This window comes from Rhinolophus hipposideros (genome assembly GCF_964194185.1).
Source record: "Rhinolophus hipposideros genome assembly, chromosome: 17".
Classification (NCBI taxonomy): Eukaryota; Metazoa; Chordata; class Mammalia; order Chiroptera; family Rhinolophidae; genus Rhinolophus; species Rhinolophus hipposideros.
Genome location: NC_138063.1, coordinates 42,883,903 through 42,896,855, shown reverse-complemented (window position 1 = coordinate 42,896,855; position 12,953 = coordinate 42,883,903). Strand labels below are relative to the sequence as shown.

Below are 12,953 nucleotides of genomic sequence, written 5' to 3'. Positions count from 1 at the left end.
AATGGTTAAAATAGTACATTTTATGCTGCATATACTTTACCATATAAAAAAATTCAATCAACCAATAAAAAGTTTTCAATCAATTTCCTAAATCAGCTGATTTTTGAAATATGTATAAATAAAACTTAAGGATATACAAGGTGTGATCAAATAATACAGTGAATGTTTAAATAAAAAAGTTTATTACAGTAAAAGGCACACTGCCATTAATCCCCCTCAAAATACTCCCCCTCGCTTCAAACACACTTATCCCATCGTTCCTGCCACTTTGTGAAGCAGTTCTGGAGGTCCTCTTTCGTGAGTGTCTTCAGTTGCGCTCTCATGGCTGCATTGATGTCCTGAATCGATTCAAAACGTTTTCCTTTCATGGTCATTATGACTGGGAAGAGCCAGAAGTCGCACAGTGCCAGCTTCAGTGAATAAGGTAGATGAGGACACACCGTAATGTGTTTGACAGAAACTGCTGTACCAGAAGCAATACACATTGACAACACAGAGCGTTGTCATGATGGAGGATGAAATAAAGACACTCACGAATAAGGACTTCCAGAACTGCTTCAGAAAGTGGCAAGAACGATGGGATAAGTGTGTTCAAAGCAATGGGGAGTGCTTTGAGGGGGATTAATGGCAATGTGTCTTTTACTGTAATAAATTTATTTAAACATTCACCATATCTTTTGATCACACCTCGTACATAGTTTGTTTCCACTAAAAACTATATACTTACACAAAATGAGAATTTCACAACTTGAGAATTTACACAAATGAGATTTCTAACTACTAAAATCAGAATATGAAAATTTCACCCTGACTCCAAATCCCAATTCTTTCATCAGTTTAATTAATATACTCAGCAATCATTCAACAAGCCCAGTAACAAGCACTAAGGAGACTCTGAAGTTAATGTAATAAGGGAGAAACAGGGGGCAAAAAAGGTTAAAACAACAATACAACATAAATATTATAAATGCTACAGGAGCACAGAAGAACGCTTCACGAGTAAGGAAGGATTCACTGGAGGAAGTGATAACTTTGAGTTGAGTCTGAAAGAAAAATTAGGCGTTAGCCAGAGAATAAGAATAAAAGCACTCCTGGAAAAAACAAGAAAAACATTCAAAAACATAAAGCAATACAGGGTGTTCTGAGATATAAGGAATTCCCAGGGTGAAGGGGAAGCAGATGACACTGGAAGCGGCCAAGGATCAAGTCAAGGAAGATAACACACCTCATGCAAAACACACAGGCTTTCTGTTGTAGGAAATGTGCAACCCCGAAAGGTTTTCATAAAGGCTGCTTTGATCTGGTTTGAACATTAGACCACTCTAGCACCAGCAGAGAAAATAGATTTGAAGAGTACACAACTGTAATCGAGATAAGCTAGAAATATATAACAAATATAATAGTACAAGCAAAGATGAGAGAGGACTAAACCTAAACAGTATTACAAATATTGATGAGGAACCTAACTGAAATGTATTCAGCTGGATCATCATGAGCAAGTTATTTAAACTTTTTGCTTACCCATAAAGGACAATTATACCAGTATCACTGAATTATGCTGAAGACTGAAACAAAGCAACACGTATAAAAACACTACCTTTGCGCCAGGCACACAGGTGTTCATTGAACTTTATGGCACTTACTTTAACCATATAAGAATCTGGATATTTAATTTTCGACTAAAACTTATGAAACACTACTTAAAATGTTCTCACGTAAACATAGGCCTTTTTGCAGAATGTGAAAATACAGATTCTCAACATAGACAAGTCAAAGGAAGAAACCTTAGAAATCTACTTCAATTCCCTCATTTTGGAAATTAGGGAAAGACTCGATTAAATATTTAAGATGAAACTCAACTTTTAAGATAGAAAGGGTGGTGAGTATAGGCATTTTTTGAGGGGAACAAGGAAGGGTGGGTTTTTTTGTACATGAGTCTGTGTGTTTAAATATTAGCATACACTGGGTTTCCTCACCATTAATTAATGCCCCTCAATTGTAGACTGCATAAATGGAATATTTCCAGTACCATTCTATTGTTAATTATTGTATAATTAGCCTACTGTTAATAATTCTAGAAAGAAGTTGAGCAATCATTATGAAAGCATTCAAGATTCTAGAAGACCAAGAATCCACCTGGAGATTAAACATTAAGTCTTTTGTTTCCTATCATTCTTTGAAAAGGCTTACTCTTCCCTAACGGAACGGTAGTCAGGCATGGCCATCGAGTCCCACCTCCACAGCCAAAGAGAGCCATCACATACGTTTTAGGTGCCATTTTGAATCGGACTAGGAAACAGCAAGGTCGATTAACTAAAAAGGGGACCTCGGGACAACACCTTGGACTACCACCGCACACAAAAAAGAGAAGACCCCTGTCAAACGCCAATCAAAAGGAAACGCTGCCGAGGGTACCTGTATTCACATCCCTACGCGTCGGACGTAGAAACCCAAGACAACGTCTGATGACAGGAAAACGAAACAAAAACAATAAGTTCGCAATCTGCCCGGAGATAACACAGAAATTGGCACAAAAGAGGGGACTGAACCAAAGGCAGCAGGAGGAAGCGAGGGCAAGTAATTAAGGGAAAGCCCACGGATACAGGCTCACCTTGCACATCCCTGCCTCCCTCCCTGACTTCAGGCTTCGCTCCGTGCCTCTGCCTCCCACAACTACACGTCCAGTCCGGTCCCCGAGGCCCCAGGACACACCCTCACCTTTCCGGGCACACCAGGACAGCGACAGAAACTATTCTGCAGTGTCACCACCCCCAGAGGCCGACGCTCGCTGCTTCCCCGTCTCCACTCTTCTTCCCACCCCACCCACCCGGCGACCCAGGACACAGCGCTCCGACGCAGCTGGGCTCGGCACTGGCAAGGACAGGCAGGGGACAGGGTCACTTCCACGCCGCAGTCCCCCACGCCTCCCCGCCCCGCACGCCAGGCCTGCAGCCTCCTCAGAGGCCTAGCGCCGGGCAAGACTGCGGGACGCGCGGCGAGACGCGAGCTCACCAGAGTAGAGCGGCATGGCGGGCGACAGGGGAGGCGACGGCGCAGGAAGGCTGGGCCCCCGGCAAGGGCGGCGAAGGGAAAGGGACGCGACGGAGCTGTGGCAGCAGCCGAGGCGGAGGCGCGGTAGTGGCGGCAGCTCGAGAGCGACGAGAACCTCATTCAAACCGGCCCCTGGCGATGACGCAGCACCACGCAGCACCACGCAGCTCGCCGGCGGAGCCCCGGGGCGACTACGGGGAGGAGGCGCGGAGCGGCGAGGCGGGGCCTGGAGGGTGGAGAGACCAGGGCGGGGCGGGGGAGGCAGGGAGGGCGGGGGCGCGCGGCGCGGGGGCGCGCGGCGCGGGCGCGCGCGGCGCGGGCGCGCGCGGCGCGGGCGCGCGCGGCGCGGGGGCGCGCGGCCCCTCCGCGGCCCAGGTGAGCGCCTGCGCACTGCACGTGGCCGCCCCGCGCCCCCGAGCGGCGCTGGGCTGGCTCCTCCCCGCGTCGCCGCAGGTGCCGTGGGAACCTGGCGTCCCTGTGGCCCTGCTTGTAAAACGTCTTTTCGCCGTTTTTCCAAACGGTGGGTCAGTAGGAGCCGGGGTATTTTTCCTTGTTAACGTAGCCAGTAGAAAAGCTGAGAGAGCCCTTGCTGCACCCCTCATCTCGGTCGGCCTGCTTAGTAATGAAAATGCGTCTAGCCCTCCCTTTCAGGATTTTTGTAACAAAAATAAATGTGACCAAGTTTGTTTTCAGCACACCCCCACTTTGGTGCAACTAACGTCTAACCTCTGGGGGAGCTGGAGACCTGAATTTAAGACACATGGGGCACAGGGAGGATGTGATAAAAGAAATTGTACATAGCTGGTCTTCCTAAGTGTCAGTGAGAGTTGCAGACGATAGCAATCTTACTACACATAACATAACGTTGCAAAGCCTTGGTCTACGTGTGTCTAGTGCATAGAATCTTCTGCTGAAGGTTGACTTCTTTAAATAATGAATATATATTGGTACTATCTTAACCCGCATGCTAATAAAGTCTGTAAAAATGTGGCCAAATATCAGAAAGTGAACTATCCGAGGTGTATTGCTTAGAATGCCCCCTCCTCGTCTGGGCAAAAAATCGTATCCAACTTTAAAGTCAAATGCTCTTGCATACACATGGAAAGCCTACTCCTACAATTACTTTTCTTTAAAGTAGCATTACATTGTAGCTGTTGGCTCCTTTGCAATAAGCATATATTGAAATATACAAGATACTCAATATAGAAGTATCTTGAGTATCTATATTGAGAACAAGATAGTATAGAAGCTGTGGATTCAAAGATGAGATCAAACAAAGGTCTGGCCCTCGTACAAGGGAGAATCTACCAGGAATATTGAAATATGCACACATTGACGACATGGCTCTCTGAATTAGAGCTCTTGGCTGCCAACAACAGAAACCGGAGAAGGAATTGATTGGTTGAATATAGGATAAGCTAACAGAACCAATAAGAAAACCAAACCCAGCACAGATAGTGGGTAGGAACCAAGAGATACAGCAGCAGGGAACCATAGGCAAGATCATGCCACAGGAACAGTCTAGCCGCTCCTGTCACCAGCTCCATGAGGAATTTCTAATTGTGTCTACGTCACTCCTGTAAGATTCCCTGTCTTGAGCAAGAATATATACTTGACCAATGTGTGTGGCTCTGCCTTCCACACAGACACGTTGGGGTACATGGCACAGGTTGCCCAAAATGAAGAACTGTGTTTTTGTTCCCCATTGCTGCTCTAACACATTACCACAAATTTAGTAGCCTAAAACAACACAAATATATCATCTTACAGTTCTGGCAAACGGGAGCCCAAGAATAGTCTTAACCTTAAGGTGTTAGCAAGACTACACTCTTTCTGGAGGCTCTGTGGCTAATTCATTCCTTACCTTTTCCACATCCTAGAGGCTGCTGGCATTCCTTGTCACATGGCCCCATTCTAGCAATGGCACTAGTCCAACCTCTGCTTCTTTCCTCACGGTTCCTGCTCTGACTCAGATCCTCTGCCTGCCTCTTGTGATTACATTGGCCCCACCTGAATAATTCAGGCTAATCTTCTCCCCTAAAAATCACTAACTTGATAATATCTGCTAAAACCTTTGCATAGAAGATAACATATTCACAGGTTTAAGAGATTAGAACAGGGACATTTTTGGGGGAGCATTGTTCTTATACAGGATTTAAAAAGAAAAACACCTGCAAAATAGTACAATGTCTTACAGTATCTATAATTCTAATATTCCTGTGTCTTTTCCCTCTACCAAATTATAACCTCTTGAGGAGGAAAAAGCCCAGCCTTAAGTAATTTGGGAATAATTTGGGAATCTATATGTAGATTCCCAAAATGGTGAGGAGTGTGCTGAAAACAAACTTAGTCACATTTATTTTTGTTACAAAAATCCTGAAAGGGAGGGCTTGCCATTTTCATTACTAAGCAGGCAGACTGATTTGAGGGATGGAGCAAGGCGTCTCTCAGCTTTTCTACTGGCTACGTTAACAATCTATATATAGATTCCCAAATTATATATGATAACCAAATTAATTATATGAATGCTATGCTGCTATAATAAAGAGGACTCAAAACTCAGTTGCTAACAGGTTACGGAGGAGTAGGGGGAGAGCAATGGCTCTGCTTCATGAGGTTGTTCAAAGGCCAACATTCCATCCTTAAAGTTCCTCTGTTTTCCCTTAAAGCAGTGCTTCTCAAGTTTAATGTGAATCACCCAGGAATTTGTTAAAATGCAGATTCTGAATCAGTAGGTCTAGGATGACATCTAAGCTCTCGGGAAATCACCCTTTTGAGCAGCAAGGCATTAAGGGATTTGGTTGAAGACACATGGCAGGAATACCTTGGTTTCAGCCCACAAGAAGAAATAGAAACGGAAAAATTACAGGGCAGCAATTTCCTTTTAAGAAGAGCAGTCCTCTTCTTAAGCACAAATCACTTCCATTCACATTTCATTGGCAAAAAACAGGACCTGGCCTAGCTGCACGGAAGTCTGGGAAATGTCTCTAACAGGGCAGATGTATCCAAACTTAAACTCCATTGTTACGCAAGAGAGAGACGGTGGGTTTGGGTGGAAACCTAGACATCTATGTCAGCAAATGTTGGATTCTTTTGTAAGTAATGTTCAAGCTTTAAAGTTTTCCTTTAACAAGTGATAAAACTCCTGGTTGTTTAACTTTCTCACCCTTTAAGGGAAAATTATAATATCTGTCCCTGGATGCTCTCAATGTTCTAAGATTTAAATAGCTGGTTGGGTACATATATGTCAGGAAAAACTATGACCAAATAGAGCAGATCTAGAACAGAACAAATAGCAGGTGCAATCGTACATTTACACATCTACTGTGGGGACAGAACCCCAGAGAGCAGTTTCCAGGCTCTTGGCCTCACATAGAAAAGTGCTGACTCAGGTAGTAAATGGCCATCAACTGTGATTGCCGGGCCATCAGCTGTGGCTAGTTGGCCGTCAGCTGTAACCAGTGAGCTATTGGCCTCTAATATAACTGCTGTGGCTATGCTAGCAGATAAATGGGGGCTAACAAGAAGATGGTGGCTGAGCCTGCAAGCGGAGCAGTGAGGGTTGCAAACAGTGTGGCTCCTGTTTCCAACCCAGCCACCAGAGAGAATATAGTGGTATGACTCCCCTACCTATGGCTCCGTGGGTGTTCCTTTTTGGCCTCACCGTGTCCCACGTTCTTATGAGGGGAGCGAGAGCTGAGACCCCACAGGAGACCCCGCACGACATCTACCTTCTAGGCTAAGTTCAATTCCAGAAGTTTTAATTAATGAACCCAAAACAGAAGAAGTAAATGATCTTTACCCTCAAAAATTTTCTTTCAGAAAAACAACTCTCCACAACTGGCCACAAATAAACTGTCTGGCCCAATATTTCCATACCTACACTACCTTCTGCACCAATTAAATTCAATGATACTTGACTATTCTGTGCTTTCTTGCCTTCCATTTTTCTCTCCCATTCCTACCTTAGAATCAAGTTCTCCCCATACGCTTCACTTATTTCATATCTCACCTCCATGATACATTGCTAAACCTTACAAACTACAAAGTTTTCTGTCTCTTTAAGCAATTGCTTTTTTGTATCACTCATTTAACATTTAATATTTACTGTCTTTTTTACATATGTGTATAGCAGATGTAGTTTACGTTTCCATCTAGACTATGAAAACTTCTTTGCACCTCCTTCAGAAATATTTGATGGTTAATTCAATTCTAGAACTCAGGATAATATCGTACTAGGAAGCACTTTAATAATTTTAATTAGATCATTACCTGTGTATTAACTGCTTCATATCTGGATAGCAACTACATCTTGTTCATTTCTCTATCCTCTAGGCCTGAACAGATGCAGGACAGAGTAGGCATCCTATATATTTGCTGAGAAATGAATTACAGGTGTTGGTGATAGGAATTCAGAAAAGAAAAAGAAATTGAAGCAAGTGGGAAGCAGTTGGTGCAGGAGGGTTCTGGAGAGATAGAAAAAGCAAACCCTCATAGTAATCAAATTCATTAATTGAGCAATTATTTATTGATTGTCTATTCATGGACCCTGCATTTCAGAAACTCATAGTCTATCAGAAAATGTAGGAAAAAATTATTTAGATAAGTAATAATTATGCCTGTGAAGAATAGGAAGGAGACTAGCTAGAATAGAGCAGGGGTCATATCTGCAGGGCTGTGGCAATAGATAATGTAGAATGGGTCATATGGAGCATGATTATAGGGACCCTGAGCGCCAGGATAAAAAGTTTACTTTCACTTAAATGAAGTTTTCTAAGTTCTTAAAGTCACTAGTCATCACAGACAAGAAAACTAATACTGAAATTTCCATGTGCTACACTTTTCCTGATGATCTCTCGTTCCAAACATCTAACCTAAGTCAAGAATTCTTCTATAGGGATCCCTGCGAGACAAGGCAAAAGTTTAATGTTCTCTGCTTTTAAAATTATTAAAGTGATACATGTACAAGGTTTAAAATTCAAACAGTGACAGGAAAACATTGAAAGACAAATAAGAGTTTCTCCTCACCTCTAACAACACTTCTCACTGGCAACTGACTTCCACCTTTTGCAATTTTAGGGCTCCTTGTGGTCACCTCCCTAATTCTACATGATGTTCGTATAACATTATTTGTTAATTAATCTAGTTTACACAATGTCTATTGAATCCCCCTTGTAGAATATAGCTCATGATAAGAGGATATAGCTCATTATAAGATACCTACCCATTCTTCCCCTTCTTCTTCCTTCTCCTAACTTTTAAAATGATAAGTTTTAGTTCTTTTATTGGTTACTTTAACTTTTTTAACACACTTAAACCTCCATTTCTTGTTCCATGAGACCTTAGACTGTTTCTTGCCTGCAACTATATAGATAAGGAATGTAGAATGTCTAGCTTTCCCTTCCCCTTTTTCTCTCCCCTTTCACAATCCAATTATCTTTCAGTTATACCAACACTCTTCAAATAGCAAGAGATTATCAATAACAGAAACAATGAATGTTATAGCATCAACAAGCAATAGACAAAAATTAGGGTACCTCCAGAAGGCTAGGAAATATGAATGATATGATGGTAATGACAGTCTGCTCAAGACAATGCTGCTCAGATGAATGAATTTTCATCATATTATTAATATCAACTACATTAATAAAATCCTTTTACTGTCCACTAAACTATACCATTTTCACTATCACTATACTCATATAGGTGATGAACTGTCTTACTTAAGTACCATACAACTTTAATATATTTTTTTCAGTAAGTTTCTAAGATTGATGAACTCCTTTATCCTATATTTGGCTGCAAATATATTTTAATATTATTCCTGATGATAGCTTAGCGGAGTTGGGATTAGTAAATTAACAGTAATTTTCCCTTAGTACGTTAAAGATATTCTTTCACTGTCTTCTATCCTCTACTATTGCTGATAAGACTTTATTTTTTAGTTTAATTTTTCTTGTAGGTAATGTTTTTTCTCTCTGGTAACTCTTAAAATTTTCTCTTGCTCTTAATATTATGCAGTTTCATTTAGCTATATCTGAGTGTGTATTTCTTTTAATGTATCCTTTCCAGTACTATGGGTAAACTTTTGAACTAAGGACTTACATTTTTTAATATTGCCTAATGTCTCTTTTGGAGTTACAATTGGATGTTTGTTAAACATTCTCCACCCTTAATTTCTCTTATCAGGTCTTTCACATTGTTTTTAAAATTTTTAAAAATTAAATTTATAGTAAAATTACATAGGTTTCAAGTGTACAGTTCTATAATACATCATTTATATATAAAATTGTGTGTTCACCACCCAGAATCAGTTCTCTTTCCATCACCATATATATATTTGACCCCCTTTACCTTCATCTACCAACCCCCTCCCCACTTACCCTCTGGTAACCACTAAACTGTTGTCTGTGTCCATGACTTTTTGTTTCTTTATTTGTCTTGCTCCTTTGTTGCTTTCAGTTTTGTATCCCACATATCAGTGAAATCATATGGTTCTTGACTTTTTCTGTTGGACTTATTTTGCTTAGCATAATAATCTCAAGATCCATCCATGTTATCTCAAATGGCACTATTTTGTCTTATGACAGAATAGTATTCCATTGTGTATATATACCACACCTTCTTTATCCAATCACCTATCGAAGGACACTGTTTTTTTCCATGTCTTGGCCACCATAAATAATGCTGCAATGAACATCAGAGTATGCATATCTTTATGGATAAATGTTTTCAGATTTTTTTTTCAGATAAATACCCAGGAGAGTGGCCTTTCATATTTTTAAAATCCCTTTATCTCTCTGTGGTAAATTATGTTTGAATTCTTAGTATTATCTTCTGCATCTTTTCTTCTCTCTTCAATTGTGTCCAGTATACAGTTTTTCCCACCTATTCTTTTATGTTTTAATAACTTTATTTTGCATTTCCAAGATTGCTTATTGGTTCTTTTTCACAATTTTTTATTTTAACTTTATAATATTTGCCTGTTTTGTTTTTGCAATTTAATGATCTTTTTAAAGAAGATATGATTCCTTCATTCATACTAATTTTTGTTATTATTACTATTTTACAACATTATTTTGAAATAATATCAAATTTACAGTAAATTTGCAAGAATAATATAAAGAACTCTGATTCACCAATTATTAACATTTTGCCCCATTGCTTTAGCAAGCTAGCTATCATCCAAATGCACTCTTGTGATTTTTTTTGAATTATATGAAAATAAGTTGCAGATATGATGTCCCTTTAGACCTAAATACTTCAGTGTGAATTCCCAAGATAAAGGACACTCACTTATATAACCATAGGACAATAATCAAAGTCAGGATATTCAACAGTAATACAATAATACTATTACCTAATCTGTAGACCTTGCAAATTATGCAAATGTCCTTTCTAACAATTTTTTTCTAGTACAGGATCCAATTTAGGATCACTCATTGCAGATAGTGTTATGCTGTTTAATCTTTTTAAATCTCAAACAATTCCTCAGCCTAAGTGTAAAGTTTTTAGAGAGTTTTACATAAAAGTAAATACATATAGAATAAAATCATAATGCCAGTTGTGTAGAGGATAGTACACTGAAAGTCTACATTAACAGTTTCCAGATTTAATAAAAATTCAAAAATTTCCTAATTGCCTCATCTGTTTTTTCCCCTCTTTCTTTCTTTGCTTAAGAGCCTCTTTAATCATCTTTAAAAATGTATGAATGATTTTCTCAGATGAGGTGTGACAATTAAGTTTGTGAACTTGCCACCATGCACTTACATTGGCAGCACTGTACAAATATCTCGGTAAGGTTTCATAACCTTGGTATATCAGTGTCTCACAGCTGTGTTTGTGTTGACGTGTGGCAGTGTCTTGCTAAGTGATGTTCATTATTATTGTTGCATTTTTTGTGTGCCGTTGGGAGAATGTCTGAGCTTGAAGTAGAGGAATGAACAAACACTAAATTCCTTGTTAAACTTGGTAAGAGTGGAAATGAAATTAGGGACATGTTAGTCCAAGTTTATGGGGATAATGCCATGAAGAAAACGGTGTGTACAAATGGACTAAATGTACAGGGGAGGGACTAAGTGGACTAAACGTTTGCTGAGGGGAGGGAGCGTATTGCTGATGAAGAGAGGTCAAGGCAGCCAGTAACGAGCAGAACTGACGAAAATATTGCAAAAATTCGTTGAATTATGTGTCAAAATCGTCAGCTGACTGTGAGAAGCATAGCAGACCAAGTAAACATCGATAGAGAAACAGGAAAATCTTCACTGAAAATCTTGGCATGAGAGAGGTGTGTGCAAAAATGGTTCCATAGAAGCTCACTGATGAGCAAAAGCAAGGAAAGTTGAAGTTTGCCAAGACCTTTGGGAAAGGCAAAATGACGTTTTGGGCCGTGTTATCACTGGTGATGAAACATGGACATACCAATACGACCCTGAAACAAAGCATCAAAGTGCACAGTGGACGTCAGCCAGTTCTCCATGACCAAAAAAGTTCTGTCAGTCCAAATCAAGAGCCAAAATGATGTTGCTAAACCTTTTTGATATCAGAGGGATTATTCATTATGAATTTGTACCAACTGGACAAACAGTTAACCAAGTTTACTATTTGGAAGTGCTGAAAAGGCTGCGTGAAAAAGTTAGGCGACCTGAACTTTTTGCTAACAATTCATGTACAACAATGCACCAGCTCACAGGGCACTGTCTGTGAGGAATTTTTAGCAAGTAAACAAATAACTATTGGAACACCCTCCCTACTCACCTGATCTGGTCCCAATGACTTCTTTCTTTACCCAAAGATAAAGGAAATAATGAAAGGAAGACATTTTGATTACATTCAGGACATCAAGGGTAATAGGACAATAGCTCTGATGGCCATTCCAGAATAGGAGTTGCAAAATTGCTTTGAAGGGTGGAATGAGTGCTGCCATTGGTACATAGCTTCCCAAGAGGAGAACTCCGAAGGTGACTGTAGTGATATTTAGCAATGAAGTATGTAGCAGTTTTTCTAGGATGAGTTCATGAACTTAATTGTCATTCCTCATATAACCACAATGCCATCATTGCACCTAACAAAATAACAATAATTTCTTGGAGTCACCTAATATGGAGACTATAATCAGACTTTCATAATTGTGTTTAAAATGTTTTTCATAACTGCTGCTTTTTTTGTCTGTTTTGTATTTTTCTAGAATCAGGATACAAATGAGAACTACATACTACATTGGGTAGTTAAGCCTTCTAAGTCTTTTAAAATAAAGCAGCTCCCTCGTTCCCCTTCCTCCCTTTATTTTCTTGCCATTGACTTTTAGAAAAGTGGGGTAACCTGTTCCACATTATAAAATGTCCTGTGTTCTGGAATTGTTGGTTTTCTTTTTTACAGCACTATTTAAATAGTTTCCCTATAGCCCCCAATTTTCTTGTAAGAGAAATTAGCTCATGCAATTATGGAGGCTGAGAAGTCCCAAGATTTTCAGTCAGCAAGTTGGAGACCCAGGAGAGCTGATGACATAATTTCCTGTCCCAAAGTTGGCAGGGTGTGACCAAGAACAGCTGGTGTTTCAGTCTGAGTCTGAAGACAAGAAAAGACCAATGTCCCAGCTCATGCAGTCGGACAGGAGGAGTTCCCTCTTACTCAGCCTTTTTCTTTTATTGATGCCTTTAGTTGATTGCATTAGGCTCACTCCCATTAGAGAGGGCAACCTACTTTGCTCAGTCTACTGATTCAAATGTTAATCTCATGCAGAAACATTCTCACAGAATAATGATGTTCAGCCAATTTTCTGGGCTTCCTGGTGCCCAGTTAAGTTGACACATAAAATTAATCATAGCAACTGGTATATCAAAAATCATGACACCACTTAACTAGAAGAAACACCTTCATTGACAGTCAAAACAGAACACAAT

The 12,953-nt window shown here is 40.1% G+C and overlaps 1 protein-coding gene across 2 annotated transcripts in view; it reads right to left on the bottom strand.

The window, feature by feature from the left end:
* The window catches only part of USP14 (ubiquitin specific peptidase 14), a 33,171-nt gene extending 29,872 nt beyond the window's left edge, over window positions 1-3,299 (bottom strand). The window contains exon 1 of one of the 2 annotated variants that reach the window (XM_081078057.1): window positions 3,013-3,299. In XM_081078057.1, the coding sequence (XP_080934183.1) occupies window positions 3,013-3,028 (16 nt within the window). In that variant the 5' untranslated portion in view covers window positions 3,029-3,299. Of the gene's footprint in view, window positions 1-2,718; window positions 2,826-3,012 lie in introns of those variants that run through there. The other variant, XM_081078058.1, reaches the window with a different exon arrangement.
* Window positions 3,300-12,953: the final 9,654 nt, after the last annotated feature.